The sequence below is a fragment of the Podarcis cretensis genome, assembly GCF_951804945.1.
Source record: "Podarcis cretensis genome assembly, chromosome: 6".
Lineage (NCBI taxonomy): Eukaryota > Metazoa > Chordata > Lepidosauria > Squamata > Lacertidae > Podarcis > Podarcis cretensis.
The window spans coordinates 32,353,282-32,371,448 of NC_137175.1; the positions used below are offsets into that span (position 1 = coordinate 32,353,282).

General features: G+C 40.6%; 1 protein-coding gene and 1 long non-coding RNA gene across 6 annotated transcripts in view; one reads left to right on the plus strand and one right to left on the minus strand.

The window, feature by feature from the left end:
• Window positions 1-18,132, plus strand: part of RBM39 (RNA binding motif protein 39) — a 34,530-nt gene extending 16,398 nt beyond the window's left edge. For 4 of the 5 annotated variants that reach the window (XM_079979471.1, XM_079979472.1, XM_079979473.1 and 1 more), the window contains 14 exons: window positions 902-1,096; window positions 1,724-1,789; window positions 1,880-1,933; window positions 4,213-4,330; window positions 6,710-6,862; window positions 7,799-7,936; window positions 9,090-9,155; window positions 10,153-10,357; window positions 11,011-11,088; window positions 12,216-12,248; window positions 13,849-13,924; window positions 14,037-14,142; window positions 15,826-15,904; window positions 17,143-18,132. In XM_079979471.1, coding sequence (XP_079835597.1) covers window positions 902-1,096; window positions 1,724-1,789; window positions 1,880-1,933; window positions 4,213-4,330; window positions 6,710-6,862; window positions 7,799-7,936; window positions 9,090-9,155; window positions 10,153-10,357; window positions 11,011-11,088; window positions 12,216-12,248; window positions 13,849-13,924; window positions 14,037-14,142; window positions 15,826-15,904; window positions 17,143-17,243 — 1,468 coding nt within the window. In that variant the 3' untranslated portion in view covers window positions 17,244-18,132. Of the gene's footprint in view, window positions 1-901; window positions 1,097-1,723; window positions 1,790-1,879; window positions 1,934-3,720; window positions 3,745-4,212; window positions 4,331-6,709; window positions 6,863-7,798; window positions 7,937-9,089; window positions 9,156-10,152; window positions 10,358-11,010; window positions 11,089-12,215; window positions 12,249-13,848; window positions 13,925-14,036; window positions 14,143-15,825; window positions 15,905-17,142 lie in introns of those variants that run through there. The other variant, XM_079979475.1, reaches the window with a different exon arrangement.
• LOC307218058 lies at window positions 12,255-13,842 on the minus strand. Its single transcript, XR_013839719.1, has 3 exons — window positions 13,496-13,842; window positions 13,146-13,457; window positions 12,255-12,906 (listed from the first exon to the last, which is right to left on the minus strand). It is a non-coding gene; the product is annotated as an uncharacterized lncRNA (long non-coding RNA).
• Window positions 18,133-18,167: the final 35 nt, after the last annotated feature.

The window sequence follows — 18,167 nt, forward strand, 5'->3', positions numbered from 1 at the left end:
TTAATGGGCTAAATCATTGACTTGGATCCAGATAAACGAGGGGAAGAAGACAAGGTATTAGTGCTGTTTGAATTTTCTTGCAAGTGATGGTAAAATATTTCTCACAAGCCAGCAGCACAAGATAGCATACTGTGTCTACAGTATGAGAGAAATAGTGAATAAGGAAGCTGTAGGATAAACTAGTGGGCCGTAATAATGTCTTGAAAATAGCTTATGCAAACAGAAGCAATTCTTTGGATTTGGGGTTGCTTTTCTCATGCAATGCTCTTCCGCTAGGTCGGAAACAGCCCTTCTGTGAGTGGAAGAGGCTTTCCGCTAGCAGAAGGGCACCTGGGATCCAAGCTACTTGCTCCAATGGGACCTTCTCCATTTGGAACATATCTAGCGTGAGCAGGCAGTAGAGTGGAAAGAGAGTCTCATTAAATGAACAGTTCAGAATCAACTATGAACCTGACATTTCTGCAAAGGAACTTGGTAGGTATAGTTATCTGCAGTTTAAACATTTTTGTGTCTTCTGTTTGATAAAATATTCCTCCACCTAGGAGGGAGGTAGATATTTTAAAGAGTGAGGTACCCGTATGTTTATCCTGGTTGGGGGTATGCTTGTGAATGTGTGCTGTCACCTTGAAGGCTTGTACATACCCAGTGCATTGCTTTTAACTATTGTATAATTGGTTTAGAGAGAATTAAAATTATGTAATTTGATTAAAGAATGATTGCATTATTTAAAAAATAATGTACATTATAAAGAAAATTTGCATTCATGCTGCAGTTGCCATAACTTACTTGATGGGGATTTTTTAAACTTGCCTACCTACCCCAATTCAACTTTTAAGTGGATCTTATTATTTGCTGCTTTTGAAAAAAATACACCTAAACTTGTGTTGTTTGTCCTGTTCAGGAGAAAAAAGAGCAAGAGCAGAAGTCGTAGCCATGACAGGAAGAGGAGTAGAAGTAAGGAGCGCAAACGAAGCCGTGATCGTGAGAGGAAGAAGAGCAAAAGTCGGGAGAGGAAGCGCAGTAGAAGTAAAGAACGGAGACGCAGCCGTTCAAGAAGTAGAGAACGGCGATTCAGAGGCCGTTACAGAAGCCCCTAGTATGTTGCGCAAAATTGTCATTTTAGTTCTAATATTTCATTGCTGAATAAGCAGGAAATGTAATAAAAGTATAAGTTTTTAATATAGCTGCATAAGCCTCAATTTTAAGATGTATACATTTCTGTACCTTGGCTTAGGTTTTTCAAAATACTTTTAAGCAGACAAATTAAGAGAAATCTGCTTCCAGTATCATGTGGGATCTGAAATCACAGTATGACTGTAGCAGTGACACAATTTTCTTTTGCAGTATCAGAGTGGGTAATCACTGTAATGGTGGAATAACAATATTTGGTTCATACATAATGCCAAGTCCATGAAACTAAAAGTCCTTGCCATACAGGGGGAGGATAAGACAGACCATGCAAGCCTGAGACTTTGCTTGCGCGCCTTCTTGTTCTTATATATGTCACACTAAATCATCTGAGAACTAGCCCAGACTTTCTCATAATGTCAAAATGATATCTCAGGTTAATTTTGGATATGCTTCACATATCTGCCTTACTGCATCCCACTTGCTTTCAAATATACTTGTAAAGTGAACACCAGTTAGCATTTAGTTTCTTTCAAGATTGTTCCTGCCAATAATGAACTTGCTTAGTAATATATTGTCTTTTTTTTTAATCTAGTTCTGGTCCAAAATTTAACAGTGCCATCAGAGGAAAGATTGGCTTGCCTCACAACATTAAAATAAGGTTTCCTTCTCTTATTTTATGGTGACTATTTAATTATCTATTTTGATGTATTTAATACCTTCATAATTGGTTGTATCCTTTTTTCCACAGTAGACGACGATCCAGGAGCAAAAGTCCATTTAGAAAAGACAAGAGCCCTGTGAGGTAGGCAGTTGAATACTACTATTTAAATTGACTGTGCAGTGTTGACTATTATATGAGGTGTCTCAGTTGCTTTCTGTGCAAATCTCATTCTCACCTTTCAGCTTCCAGAACATGCTCTCTGTGCATGTTTAGTGTGCTGCCTCTGCAAGCCAAGGTTATTGTTAGTATTTTAATTTGGCATGAATAGCATAGAATGCACCTATTTTGATTGATTGTGGCAGTGTTGTGGATTGTGGCAGTGTTGTGGATGTTGGTAGCACTACAGAATTGGATGTTCTTTTATTACTGGTAGTACGACCTTTTGCTTTCTCTGGCCATTAATAGGAACGTCCTTTCAAAGGCATCTGTGATACACCTCTGTGTGAAGGTGACTTATGCATTTGACATTAATGAGCTATAAGTAAAGGTAAAGGGACCCATGACCATTAGGTCCAGTCGTGGCCGACTCTGGGGTTGCGGCGCTCATCTCGCTTTATTGGCTGAGGGAGCTGGCGTACAGCTTCTGGGTCATGTGGCCAGCATGACTAAGCTGCTTCTGGCGAACCAGAGCAGCGCATGGAAACGCCATTTACCTTCCCGCCGGAGCGGTACCTATTTTAATGTGCTTTCGAACTGCTAGGTTGACAGGAGCAGGGACTGAGCAATGGGAGCTCACCCCGTCATGGGGATTCGAACCGCCAACCTTCTGATCGGCAAGACCTAGGCTCTGTGGTTTAACCCACAGCTCCACCCGTATCCCGAGCTATAAGTAGATTATTGTAAATTTTTCACAGATGGAGCAGCAAGAGATATTGTGCTCCTTTCAGCTGTTCTCCATACCACATTGATGTGTCTCAGGTCTGTGGGAACAACCTCTGCTGAAGGAAGGAACTATCTGGTATGAGTAGAGGCGCTGGAATGTCTCCCTAAGTTAGGCTCTATGGAACCATTGGGTAAGATGACCCAAATGGCAGCTAAGCTGCAGGAGCTTGGGGTGCAGTTATGGCCTACAGAGATTATTCTTAACTCGCAGTTTCATGGACCCAATGGGCAAATGTCATGTTAGCCTCAGCTGCCTGCTCCTCCATTTTTTGAAAAGCCATCCTTCACTGCTTAATTCAGTACTTGCGGCAGGCAATTAGGGTCATTCCCCATCAGGCCAGGCTGAAAGAAAACAAGCATTGGGCTGTTTTCTTGCATTCATCCTAGCTACTATCTTTGGGCTCCTGTAAGCTTAAGCTTGTTAATTCATCTCTCCTGCCAAAATTTGCTAGCGGCACCCATGTATAGATATCGGTCCCTGTGTGTGCTTGTCTGGCCTATCCACATATAGGGGACTTGCTTTGAAATTAGGGGGATAGATTGAATTAAAGAGTGATCACAATGTCAGGCATAGATTAGCAGTCTTGTAACTGGAGTCATGGTCACTTTGCGAACAGAGTGCTGTTAGGTTTAGACCTTACTCCCATTCTTGCCATAGTCCGCAAAATGTGGACATTTTGCAAGGGTAAGGTGTAAATAATGTTTGGAGGGAGATTGAAACATTTTGTAATATTGCCTTTCAGTTGCAAAGTATATGATAATGCATTTTTGTGTGTAAAAAGTGCTATTCTGCTTAAGCTTGATAAATACAGTGATATGCCTTCATTTTTTCTATGCATCATTGCATTTCTCTTGCTGCCCAGTGCTATACTGATTACTGCCTTTGTATGGATAGAATATCGAAAGACATAAATTTGTAAAATGGCTGAATACGTTCTTTCATTTCAGACATACACAACTATTAAAGTACGTTGAGGTTAAAAGCATTTCCTTTCTAATGCTGGGATTAGGTAAGGTGTACGTACTTAGAAGTATGTCCATTAAATTAACAGATTTTTCCAGGCATACTTGTAGAATCGGGGTGCAAGACCTCTAAAACATCCTTTGTTAACCCCGAGCACCTTCTCCCAACCCTATTTTGTCTTTTTCATCTGCGTTACGCATTCTTGTATATTGGGGTAGGAATATACATTACACAGGAAAGAGCCCTTTTCTGAGGGCAGTACCTTTTTTGCACTATAAATAATGAATTCTGAGATATTGAGACATTGACACATCTCATTAAAGGGGACTGTAGATATCTGGTGCAGTTGAAAAACAGGGGTACCTGTCTGCCTTACTTGAAGCATGTGCTATTTGAATGTTAAACCTCCATCTGTGTCTGAGTGTAAATGGATTTAATGAATATCAGAACAAATTTGTTCAAATTATCTTTTAAAATTGAAAATTACTGACCATGGTTTATCTATTATTTTCAGAGAACCTATTGATAATCTAACTCCAGAGGAGAGAGATGCTCGAACAGTATTCTGTATGCAGCTTGCTGCAAGAATTAGGCCAAGAGATTTGGAAGAGTTTTTCTCTACTGTAGGAAAGGTGAGGCGTCAATAACTCAAATTTCTTCTGGTGTCATCCTAATATTTTTAAAGCAGAATAACTGAGCAGAATTTTTTCAAACTTTCTGTATATTAAATTCCATTTAAGATACAGTGGTGTATTTGGGATGATTTGCAAGATTGAGCTGCTGAATTTTTAGCCTAAATCTAAAGAAGCTTCCACATGAGGACTTGCTAGCTAAAATAACATAGACCAGGCACGACCAACTCACAAGAGACTGCGATCTATTCCCAGTTTAAAATGCAGGCAGTGATCTACCCATTGTCTTTGGAGGGACGAGGTACATGTGTGGGGTGCGTGTGTGGAAGGAGGTAGCTAAGTGGATGCGGGAGGGGGGAGTTTAAGTGGGGGTGGGAAGGAAAGGGAGGCAAAAGTTCTCTCTCTGAGGAGCCAGCTGGCTTCTCTTCCCACCCCCAGCCAGCTCTTCTCCCTCCCCCTCCACTTATCCAGCTCTCCCCCCCCCCCGCAGCCCTTTCTCACCCCCCCATCAAAGGTAGCTGCATAGCTGACGTGCATCCCAATTGTGCCTGCCCCCCCCTTTTACCCCCACATCCGGGAAGACTGGACCAGGCAACATTCCTTGTTCTTTCCACTTATCCTGGTCTTCCCTGCAGCGGCAGGGGGACCCAGTGCCAGGGCCACCACTGCAGCAGTGACGGCTAGGCTGGGTGACATTCCTTGCACTTGCTGCCCGGCGTGGCCTTCCCGGCGGCAGTGGAGGGACCCAGGGCCGCTGCTGCAGCAGTGAAGGTCGGGCAGCAAGCGCAAGGAATATCACCCAACCCTGCCTTCCCAGTGGTGGAGGGACCTATGGGGCCGCCACTGCAACCGGGCTGGTCAGCAAGTGAACAGGCAAGGAATGTCCCTCCCCCTGGCGCTGGGTCCTGCTGCTGGTGGGAAGGTTGAGCTGGGCAACATTCCTTGTGCTTGCCTTCCCTGCGGCTGCGGCAGGAGCCAGGGGAAGGGGCGGCGACATTCCTTGCCCACTTTATTTAATCGCACGATCGACTAGGATCACTTCTGTGATCTGTTGGTCGATTGCGGTTGACTGATTGGACATGTCTGACATACACAAAACCAAGTTACAGTAGGATTGTCCTGTTCCATTATTTTTGCAACACTTTGGAAACAGGAGAAAGTAAGTAACTTGTGCGGGTTGGCAAAAAAATGTGATTGGATCCTAAGGTGCCATTCTGTGCAGCCTCCATCTAACGTCAGGGGGAAAGGCAGTTTTGTTGATTTCCCTCTCTTCCCCTCTGGAGTAGACTTTCAGGGGTGTGGGGAGAGGGGATTTGGCAAAAACAGAATCTCAGGATCCATCCATAATTTGCTTGCTTTTCTGATGGTGTAAGATGCTGACACTTTTGACTCTGAAAGTTTCACAGTTGTTACTACACCAGATTGTCTAGAACAGGCATGTCCAACCTCAAGTAGGTTGCAATCTACCAACAAGTATCAAAACCTGGCGGTGATCTACTACCCTCCAAAGTCGTTTAAGATAGAGAGAGTGATAAAGGGATCTTTATTTCACAGATACAGTAGTTATGTTTGGATATCATCATGATAGATTCAATTAGTTACTAGATGAACAAGTAACTAAGCAAGTGAGAAAAGTCAAACTATATTTTTATATTAGTTTGCACAGATCTGAGAAGCCAGCTTCTGCTTCTCTTTCTCTTTCTCTTTCTCTCTCTCTCTCTCTCTCTCTCTCTCTCTCTCTCTCTCTTTCTCTGTTAACTCTTCGAGTTGCTTCTTCCTTGATCTGCGATTCTCCTTCCCTGCCTCCCCCCCCCCCACGGCATCTCACTCTTTCCCTCCACCTCAGTCTTTCTCCTTCTGCGTCTTCGTTTCGAGTCCAGTCATGCCCCATCCCTAAGTTAGTACCCTGCGGGAACACCCCCCCCACACACATAGACACCAGCCCTCCCTCAGGGCACCATGTCCCCCTCGCCCCCCCCCGGTGCTCTAACACACACCCCTAGCGCAGTGCAGAGCGGGTGTCAGGAATGAAGGCAAGCTGGCTTCCTCAGTATGTCCCTGTTTTGTGTCTTGCTTTCAAAATAAGATGGTAACATTGTAGCAAAATTTGGAAAATACTTGGCTAATTATTTGAAGGAACAATTGAAAGTCTTTGAGGGACAGTAGGGTACCTGTTAGGGCACTGAAGCACCATTCCTTGAATACTGAAAAATGGCACTGCTTGTATGTTTTCACAGGTTTATCTGCAGGCATGAGAGGATTGGAAAATGATTCAATTTTGTTTCAAACATAATTTTTAATTTGAAGGCACTCTGTAGGAAATGCAGATTAAACTTTTCAAATAGGTAAAACAAGTTTTAACTGTTCCCATCTTTCTAGGTCCGTGATGTACGCATGATTTCAGACAGAAACTCCAGACGTTCCAAGGGAATTGCTTATGTGGAATTTGTTGACGTTAGTTCAGTACCTTTGGCAATTGGATTAACAGGACAACGAGTTTTGGGGGTACCAATTATTGTACAAGCATCTCAAGTAAGTTGATACTAATTTCTGTTCTAGCTCCGTTATGATCAGTAAATCTTACTTCATGTGCACTTTATTCTTGCATTGCAGGGGTGGAATAGATGACTCTACAATTCTATGAGTCACTTGTGATCGAGTCCTTACATTCCATTCTCAACTCTGGATAGATCCGAAGTGTCACTTAGGGTTATACAAGGCGCTTGAATATGTCCAGTATATTTTTTACTTCAGTTGTTTGAGTTTGTCAACCTGTGCCATACCTCAAAGTGCTGTTGAAGATTAGGGGATTTTTCAAAAGTAGTTTGACCAAACAATGATTGATAACAGCTAAGAGACAGAGATGGCAGATAAAAAAGTTTATTAGAATAAACTAGCATGCCTATTTGCAAATTTAAATGCCATCTACTTGAATATTATTGTTAATAATAATAGTAGTATATTTCTTTACGCTTGTGCCTAGTTACTTACGATAAACAGTACTTGATAGAAGACCAAAAGGTGGAAATCACTTCTAATTTATCAACAGTTGCATTTTTAAGATGGTGAATGCTTAGTTAAAACTTGTTTGGCACTAAAAATACTGGTGATGACAGCAAACTCCTAATCTTGAATAATTGGAAGCCCCCCTTTTTTTAGTATTTATTTTTGAGTGCACTAAACATACAGTGAGTTGGTGGGCTTCTGCTAATATGCATGCTTTGTTTTTTTGCTTAATGTAAGAATACAATTTTTGAACTTGACCTACTCTGTAGTGTACTTCTCTCCCTCTCCCTCTCCCTCTCCCTCTCCCTCTCCCTCTCCCTCTCCCTCTCCCTCCCACACCCACACCCACACCCACCCAGTTTTGATTACAGTCTGAAGCATTCCTCAGTTAAATGTAGGACAGTTAACTGTTAAACTTTATTTAGTAATGTGTATTGTTTCTATTTGGGATAACTTTTCTAGGCAGAGAAAAACAGAGCAGCAGCAATGGCTAATAACCTACAAAAAGGAAGCGCAGGCCCCATGAGACTGTATGTGGGATCATTACACTTCAATATAACTGAAGATATGCTTCGTGGAATCTTTGAACCTTTTGGGCGGGTAAGTTTTTTAGTTCATTGGGGACAACTGCACCTAGTAGTAGTGACAGAATTATGAATTCCTGAAAGGTTTAATTGGCTAACTTCCTTTCTCTGATTTTAAAAAATGTTAGTTCAAGTAGAAATAAAAACTACATGTATTCATTTGATCCTAAAGACCAGTCTTGATTGAGTAACTTACAGTTGCACTTCTATAGTAGTGGATGCCAAGTTGCGTAAACTGCTTTCATAGCAGATTGTAAAAATTAAAATAATATTTCATCTGTCTAACTGCAATATTCTGGTTTGTGCTTTCAACAACACTGTGATAACATCAAACCATGGTATTGCACCATGGGATCACATCTTGTGCTCCCTTTCCTCCTCACACTCTCCAGTTTACAGTCCCAGTTTTCAGGCAATATCACAATTGGAATGTTTGGTTGTAACTGCAGTTGATGGTCTGAGAACGGAGCACTTAGGCATATAGCAGGTAGGGGGGAAATGAGCTTTGAGCTGGCTCCTCCACCCCCTCGATCCAACTTGGAACTCAAACTTTTGTCACAGCTGGAGTTTTTCAAGTTTTCTTTAAGAAGTCAGCATGACAATTCATGTATTCATTTGATCCTAAAGACCAGTCTTGATTGAGTAACTTACAGTTGCACTTCTATAGTAGTGGATGCCAAGTTGCGTAGACTGCTTTCATAGCAGATTGTAAAAATTAAAATAATATTTCATCTGTCTAACTGCAATATTATTCTGGTTTGTGCTTTCAACAACACTGTGATAACATCAAACCATGGTATTGCACCATGGGATCACATCTTGTGCTCCCTTTCCTCCTCACACTCTCCAGTTTACAGTCCTAGTTTTCAGGCAATATCACAATTGGAATGTTTGGTTGTAACTGCAGTTGATGGTCTGAGAACGAAGCACTTAGGCATAGCACCAAAGTATGATTTAGTATTATGTGTGACACATCTATTCTTTAGGATTTCATGATCCAAATCTTGAGGATTTCAAACGTCCAGGGGAGCTATTAGAACATTCTGTGCATATTCCAATTTGCATTATGGTCCTGGACAAACAGACTTTGTTTTCTTCTACATCCTGCTCTATAAAATAAAAATTGATGACAGTAGGTCTTATATACTAATTAGTACTGGTCTTTGCAGATTGAAAGCATTCAGCTGATGATGGACAGTGAAACTGGACGTTCCAAAGGATATGGATTTATTACTGTAAGTTTATAAAGTTTATTGTGGCAAACAGGTTCTACTGATGTCAATTGAATATATTGTTTCCAAGTAAAAATTCTTAGACCTTAAGATGTTCTGATTTTTTTAGACTTGTGATCCTTAACTTAGTTTTAGTTTACATGTGTAAAATTACAATATGTACCACACCTTTTATAATGTGCCCTGAAAGAAGTTGAAGATAAAATATTTTAAGTCATAAACATGAATAATTCTGAAAGTTAGGTACTAAGCCCCAAGTTTTGGGCATGTTCACAATGGTAGAATAATTCCAGTTTTTATTAAACATGAGCAACCACTGCTATTGTACTGGACTTCAAGTTGGAGTGTGCTAAATGATGATGGCTGCTTCACTACCAGATAATAGCATTCAGTAGAGTACAGTCATATCATGGATCCTGAATGCCTTGGTACTTGGATGTTTTGGCTCCCAAATGCTGCAAACCCGGAAGTGAGTATTCCGGTTTGCAAATATTCTTTGAAACCCGAATGCCCAACGGGGCTTCTGCAGCTTTGGTTTCCAAACGTTTTGGAAGTTGAACGGACTTCCGGAACGGATTTCGTTCAACTTCCAAGATACGACTGTATGTTGCTGTGTTGATAAAAGCAAATTGAAAACGAAAGGATGAAGGCAAAATTGTCCATAGACAAGTGTGCAGCTTCTCAAGTTACATAAAATTACTAAATGCAAACATCAAGTTGACAAACTCTACAACCCCTTAAACCCGGTGGAAGTATGCCATGGTTTCCATTGCCTGGTAGTTAGTTTGGGCTCCCATGTAAATGTCTGTACCTATCGGTTTTATAGCAAAAAAATCAAATACATCGTGGCTTCTGTCACACTAAACCAGTTATTTGAAGGGTTCTAGTATTAGCTTGATGACTGAAACTTAATAGCTTCATTTTTAAAAAAATAAATCAATGCTGAAATAAAAGTCTGCTAACAACTGTAATTTAAATGACCATAGATTAATTTGTTTAGTTTTCAGACTCTGAGTGTGCTAAAAAGGCCTTGGAACAACTAAATGGGTTTGAACTAGCTGGCAGGCCAATGAAAGTAGGTCATGTAACTGAACGTACAGATGCATCCAGTGCTAGCTCGTTTTTGGACAGTGATGAACTGGAAAGGACTGGAATTGACTTGGGAACAACTGGCCGTCTTCAGTTGATGGCAAGACTTGCTGAGGGTAAGTACATTTGTAAAAAGCATAGTACATATGGTATTTTCTTCTAACGTATTTTTTTAGCATACTACTATATGATTTCAGTCTAAAGGAAAGCTCACTGCCAAGTTTTTCTAGCTAAGTGGGACATAGTCATCTCCATGTTGTAGACCTTCTAGTTTGGCTACATTGACTCCCAAGACTTTAAGCTGGTTTGCATACAGTGCTAAAACCATGATTTAGTACTATGGGCATGAGGTGAACAAACCTAAAGCTGCACTTCCTATTTCTCTTTCCTCCTTCTGTGCAGCTGGGAAATAAATGCCTGCTGCATTTTCTTAGAGTTTTGTGAATCCTAGCTTGTCATGAGGTGCTAATCAGAATCAAGGTTTAAAATAAACTTGTAAGCTTCAAAGTTAGTAAACTTTAAACCATGGGTAATGACACTGGCTTTAACTAATCAGAGTTTGTTATTAAACTGTGCTGTCTGGAAATTAAACACAGCAGAAGTCTTCCCAAACCTTGTGGAAGTGGGAAGGGATAACTGTAAAGCTAGTAACTTTGATTGGGCTCATTCTGGTTTGTACTTGTAGCACAAAACAATTTTTCATAATTTTAGTATCCTAGTTAAATGTAGAGCCTCTAGCACAAGATAGATTAATGGCTTTCTATTCCAGGTACTGGCTTGCAAATTCCTCCAGCTGCACAGCAAGCTCTGCAGATGAGTGGATCATTAGCATTTAGCGCTGTAGCAGGTAATTTTTTTTTTCTAAATACTGTATTCTGGAAGTTATTCTTAAGGAAGATAACTTACTCACCTGTTGATTATGATATGTTAGCTGATTTGCACAACCACAGCAATTTTCTGTATCACTTTATTTAATTTATTTCAGTTATATACCACTTAGTCACAGAAATTGCTAAGCGGGGTACAAACAGATTACAAAAGTAACAGTGAATAAAATTTTATGCAGGAAATAAAATTAATCATAAAAACAGAATGTATTTAAATGCTTGCTGAAATAGAAAGGTTTTCAGGCACCTGAAGTTCAACTATCAGAGGGCCCTGTATAATATCAGTTGTGAGGGAGTTCTACAGAATCAGGCCCACAGTACTGAATGTGCAGCTCCAGGGGGATATGAACTGCGTGTCTGAGCCATGGGAGACCACTAAAACAGATTACTCTGAAGATTTCAGAGATCAAGCAGGGATATAAGGTATCCTGGGCTCAGAATGTTAAGAGCTTTGTAAATTATACAAGAACCTTGAACTTGGCCTAGTAACATGGACAGCCAGTGTGAGCTTTGAAGTGCCAGATTTATGTGCTGATGATAATCTGTCCCTACTAGCATTCTAGCCACAGGATTTAGCACCTGCTGGAGCTTCTAGACTGATGATAATAATAATAATAATAATTTATTTATACATACATACATACCCTGCCCAATTATAGCCCCACATAGAGCACATTGTAGTAGTGAGTTTTGAGGCTACTAGTGATTAGGCTATCCCTGTCCAAGAACAGCCATAGTTGATAACCATAACCTGTAAAAGGCACTCCTAGTCACTGAGTCTACCTGAGCCTAAAGTGACAGAGAACCCCTGAATTATGAACCTGTTCTTTCAGAGAGAGTACATATAATCGTGTCCAGAATAGGCAGGATATACAGGACACATTTCGCATAACCAGTCTTGAATTGCTTGTGAAATTTTCATATGACCTCTTTCTTTTATTGCTTCTTGTCTGCTAGCTTATGCAATACACAGTGACAAATTTTCTTAGAGGAATGGTTGGTACTCTTCAGAGCATTAAGGGGTGTGAGAGAGAAATTTGCATTCCAAATATTATATTGAAATGTTCTCTGCAATATTTTTCTTTAGATTTACAGACACGACTTTCACAGCAGAGTGAAGGTGAGACTGATTTTGAATAGAGTTGTGTATTGCTAGAAAGACAGGCATTTACAATTCCACCTGCCTGAGAGCAAGGACAGGTGCTCCTTACTACTTGCGAGAGGAACTCTCAGAAGCTTTAGACAGTTCCCAACAGTTTGGATAAGAAAAGATACAGCATGAATTTATCCTGTTTCTTTCCCTGTCCAAGCCTTGGACACAGGAGAAAACTTCCACTGCATTCAGCCTATCATACTTGGTTACAGAACTTGGTAGCAAGGAGAAATGGATGCTCACCTAGTTAAGATAAGGTGATATTAGTGGATCCAGTATGAAGATGACATTTGAGCTGTTGTCTTTTGTTAAAGTAAATAATAAAGCACTGGGTCAGATAGAAAAGGTTTATTTCTATTTTCCAGTTCCTCTTCTAAAAGAATTTCATTTTTCAACAATTCTGGTGTGGACGTGCTGACACTCAAAAACCTATACATACAATATTGGGATTTTGGGTGTAGTCTTATTGTTCTCAGGCAGTCCACTCAGTTGTACTCTACTTGCTCCAGGGCCATTTCTGAGTTGGATCTTAATTTTGTAAAGCATAGGCTCTTTTGATCTAAGGACATTTATGCAAACTTATTTGTCTGGTGCAAGATGAAGGAAGAAATAAACAGTTGACAGTCTCCCTAGTTAAAGGAGCCACATGTTGTTTTATTGGAGCCCCTTTGACACACACACCCCGGGCATTATTTACGACTTTAGTAAAGCAAAATGTATGTGCAATATTCAAATAACAAGCCCTGCCAATAGAAGCCTTTGCAAGAACTTATCCTTCTCCTAAACTGGTTGAGGGGCAGGGAACACCCTGGAAACAGTGCACAGGGGGAGAAAAAGAGAGATCATTGCATTAGAAATTCCAACAGAGCAATCTGCTTAGCACAATGTTGAATTCCTCCCTATATGTTTCAGACAGTATCTTGTCCTCAGAAACGGGGATGGGAGTAGGCCTATTGAAGTTAATAAGGCATGTTAAAATTAGGTTCATTAACTTTGGCACCTCTGCTCTAAGTAGGACTTAGTTTATTACAACCCGTGAATTCAGATCGCTGTTCAAGTTACTTGGTGCTTCTTGACAGGGACATAATGCAGTCAGTTTACTTGTTAGCACAGTGCTCAACAAATTGAATGCAAAATATATCTCCTGACCTCCTTGCCCATATTAAAGCCTTTGAACTAGAACTCCAGTTTTTAAAAATTTGAATGTGAAAGACTGCTTATTAGGAACTGTATTCTTGCAACAGAATCATATTTTGTAAACCTTGGTTTTCTATTTTGTAACGTCGTATTATGATAAATTTTCAATAGAGTTTGCCCTGATACTTTTAAAGTCTTAGTTGTAATCTGAGGGTGGAATTTGGCATTGTGATATTACAAACGTTCTGCCTGTGCAAGTGTATCAGCTCTCACAGGCATGCCTCTCACAGCCAATTGCGGGGGGGGGGGGAGAAATGAAGAAAGTCTGTTACGCACAGGGCTTCTGCTGACAGGGCTTTTAGGTGTATCCCACCCTGAATTTTGTGCTTCTTAAAATAAGGAGAAACTTACTCTACACTTTCCTCTCCAGTGTTGGCTGCAGCTGCTTCTGTACAACCACTTGCAACACAGTGCTTCCAGCTCTCCAATATGTTTAATCCTCAAACGTAAGTTAATCTCTCTCTCTCTCTCTCTTTTTGTAAAATCTATTTTATTTCTCTATTTTCAGTATACATATGAAGAATAATTAATTAATTTGTGTATTGTCTTACTCTTCAGTGAAGAAGATGCTGGCTGGGATACAGAAATTAAGGATGATGTGATTGAGGAGTGTAACAAACATGGAGGCGTTGTCCATATTTATGTAGACAAAAATTCAGCTCAGGTTTGTTGATTAAATCAGTACCCAAAGGTGGTAACTTCTATCTGTTCCTATACTTCTACAAGATGTGGCTATACACCACTGTACTACTAATAGTATGGGCAAGTACTTTGGGAGCATTTTATGTTCTGCAAACAGACCAGACTAAAGTATTCTCTGTGTGATGCCAGAAAACTCTGTTACTCAGTTGTCAGTGAACAAAATGTCTATACAGTGGTACCTCAGATTAAGTACTTAATTCGTTCCGGAGGTCCAGAGCACAATTTCTGTTCTCATCCTGAAGCAAAGTTCTTAACCCAAGGTACTATTTCTGGGTTAGCGGAGTCTGTAACCTGAAGCGTATGTAACCTGAAGCATATGTAACCCGAGGTACCACTGTACAGACATTGATTCAATTACTATTTACATCATTGCAAGCTTAAAATACATGCTTATGAATCCTGAATCACTGGCTGCAAAGAATATAGGTTCAGTAAGTACTGCATGGACACAGTGATTCAGTTTTACTAGCAAACCGGAGGTTAGACTAACCCCTTTCCAACCCTGGGAGGAGCGTGGGGAGTGTTCATGTGACACACCACACCACAGCTAACACACTAACATGTCATGACACAGTTTGGAAAGCTCTGCCATAGACCATCTCAGTTAAAGGAAAAAAGATGACACTTTGAAACCTAAATGAGAATTGCATGCACCTAAAACTTTGACGCAGGTGGCGCTGTGGGTTAAAGCCTCAGCGCCTAGGACTTGCCGATTGAAAGGTCGGCGGTTTGAATCCCTGCGGCAGGGTGCACTCCCGCTGCTCGGTCCCAGTGCCTGCCAACCTAGCAGTTCGAAAGCACCTCCGGGTGCAAGTAGATAAATAGGGACCGCTTACCAGCGGGAAGGTAAACGGCGTTTCCGTGTGCGGCTCTGGCTCGCCAGATGCAGCTTTGTCACGCTGGCCACGTGACCCGGAAGTGTCTCCGGACAGCGCTGGCCCCTGGCCTCTTAAGTGAGATGGGCGCACAACCCCAGAGTCTGTCAAGACTGGCCCGTACGGGCAGGGGCACCTTTACCTTTACCTTTACAACTTTGATGGGGAACCTGTAGTACTCCAGATGTTGTTGAACTCCCAACCTACCTCAGCCAACATGGCTAGTGGTCAGAGATGATGGGAATTGTAGTCCAGAAACAACTGAAATACCACAGATTCCCCATCTCTGCCCTACAAAATCATGTAGGAGTGCTCCTTAATCTAGTTCTGCTTTCAGATGCTCAGGTGGCTATGTGCTCACCTTTGACTGATATGCCAGATACAACTGTTCCTGATGAAACTGGGCCATGCCACAGTCTTTCAAGCCTTCATTACCTCATGCTTTTTGTGGCACTGCCCTTTAATAGCTTTTGGAAACTTCAGTTGGTACAAAATGCTACCATCAGACCTTTGTATCAGGTTAAACATTCAGAACAAATTGCTTTTTTTTCTTTTTTTTTATTACTTGCATGATGTACTTTAGCATAAGCTGCCTTGAATTAACTTTGTGCAGAAAAGGCAGGATATAAGTATATTAAATTCATTTGATGGATTAAAATATTTATTCACATTTAATCTGTAGTTTTGTTCCAGCAACTTGAATTGTTGATTTCTGTTGATCTGCAAGTGAACGGTTCTGTTAAATGCAGTAAATGTTGTTTGTATTTCAGGGTAATGTGTATGTCAAATGCCCTTCAATAGCTGCAGCAATTGCAGCTGTCAATGCATTACATGGAAGGTGGTTTGCAGGTATGTGAACTGAAGTTGTTTATTACTACTATTATTAGAATTAGAATTTATATACCGCCCTATTACCCTCAGGTAATATTTGCCTTGTTGCTGTCTAACAGGTAATAGGTTTAGATAAGCAGCTGGGACTTTGAGAAATAAATAGTTAGGGGAGTTGTTTCTTAGAACACCACCTATAAAACTAGGTAATCACAAATACTTGGGGGAAGTGGTATCAGTTTGCAGGCTTCCACTGAGAACGACAGCATCTCTACCATACTTCTTACAAATTTATCTTCAGAGCTAGTAAGCCACTGCCCTTAGAACACATGTTGATTTGGGCTGCTTAAATAAGTTCTAATACTTTTAATTGTCTAGATTGATGAATTTCCGTTGAACTCAGATGGGATTGACATTTTTGGGAAGAAGGTTATTTCTTCCCACTTGGGCAATTGCTGGGTGATATATATAACCCTTCCACCTGTTTTCAGTTTGCCATCCCTTACCCAGGATACTTTCCCAACAATTATATTACAAGAGTATCAAGAGTTCCATTTAAGTTTAATGTAGCCTTTGATGCCCCATCCTTCTTTGCCAGATTTTTGCACGTTACAGCAGTGGTTTTCAACCAGTGTGCTGTGTCACCCTGGGGTGCCTTGAATGATGGTCAGGGGTGCCACGGGCAACACTGGCCCCTGTCCGTCTTTCTTTCCCTCCCCCTTCTGATGCCTTCTTGCGTCTCTGCCTCTCAAAAGGCTTGCACAGCTGTTAGTTGTAGCAGACCCGACTACAAGCTCCCCGGTTTCTCTGGGGCTGGCCAGGGGGTGCTTCCCAGGCCCCTGTAAGGCAGTGTAAGGAGGCACCTTTCCCTGCAGCACCTGACCATCATTCAAGGCCCCCCCCCCCCCCCCCGGGTGCCACGGCACACTGGTTGAAAACCCCTGCCTTACTCAGTGATATTTTACTGTTAACTTAGTGTAACCTTAATGTTTTTTTCATTGGACTGATTAACAAGTTCTAATTCTGGAAAGTATTGCTCTTGTTGGACAGATGATTTTTATGGTTTTTTCTTCTTTTTGTTGTTGAAAACCTCCCTGAGCATTGCAGATGCATTGTGAGGATAGAAGTTTACTAAAACAATAGTCCTTGGAGGTCTTGTAATGAACTTCATAGGCATTGCACCTTTCTCATTTTGTTCATTCTTGTTTAAAAAGTAAGCAAGAATTTTAAGCAGTTTTTCCCTCTCTCGTTTCTTTTAGGTAAAATGATCACAGCAGCGTACGTACCACTTCCAACATACCACAACCTTTTCCCTGATTCTATGAATGCAACCCAGCTCTTGGTTCCTGCTCGGCGATGAAGATGGATTTAGTCAGTTTTGTACATAGCTATTTTTGAAGGAAGACTTGAGTTACCTTTTTAATTAGAAGACAAAAGGAAAGGCTGTAAAGTCCTTTTGTGTACATTTCCTGTTACTTTTAAACGAAAAACAAAAAATAGAGTAAGCAGGAATGCTGTGTGTTCATTCTCTTGATTAGCATTCCCACTGTATACAAAGCTGACTACTTGTTCTGCCTTGTAATTCTTGTACATTTAGAACATTTGGCTAAAGTGATCTGTAGGAACAGATGTAGCTCATAGAAAAGATTTTTCTGTAAAAGGTGGACAGGACATAAATTTTAATGTTTCACAAGCCTTTTCTTTTAATGCAGGTATTACATTTTACATTCACCTAAATGTAGATGCTCTGCTAAAGGTTAATATCAGATTTAACTGGACATATTTAGTGTGTTTTGTATGGATCAAAAATTTGAGAGGCTACTGAGTGATTTCTTTGGCCAGCTGTTCTGCTCACTTAATGTTGACCAGTTGGCAAAATTTGGAGGATTATAGAAGATTTTATTTCTAGATGGTAACTTTTGATTGTCTCTGTAAAAGTTTCTTGTAAATAAGGTGTAAGGTGTGTTTAGAATTCCAAACAAAGCTATCTCTGCATTTCCAGATTAAAGTTCCATTGATTGCAGGGAATGTATCTAAGTTTGAAAGTTGAAGTAGGAAATGCAGGAATATATTTTGTCTGGTTGCATATAATCTGCTCTTTTTTAAGCTCTGTGAGCTCTGAAATATATTTTTGGGTTACTTCAATGTGTTTGACAAAACAGCTTGATATTTCTATCAACAAATGACTTTCATATTGCAATGATCTTTGTAAGAACCACTCAATAAAATTCTCCTAAAGGCCTCCAAAAGCATTATTTTTGAGAACTCAAATTAGGTGTAACCA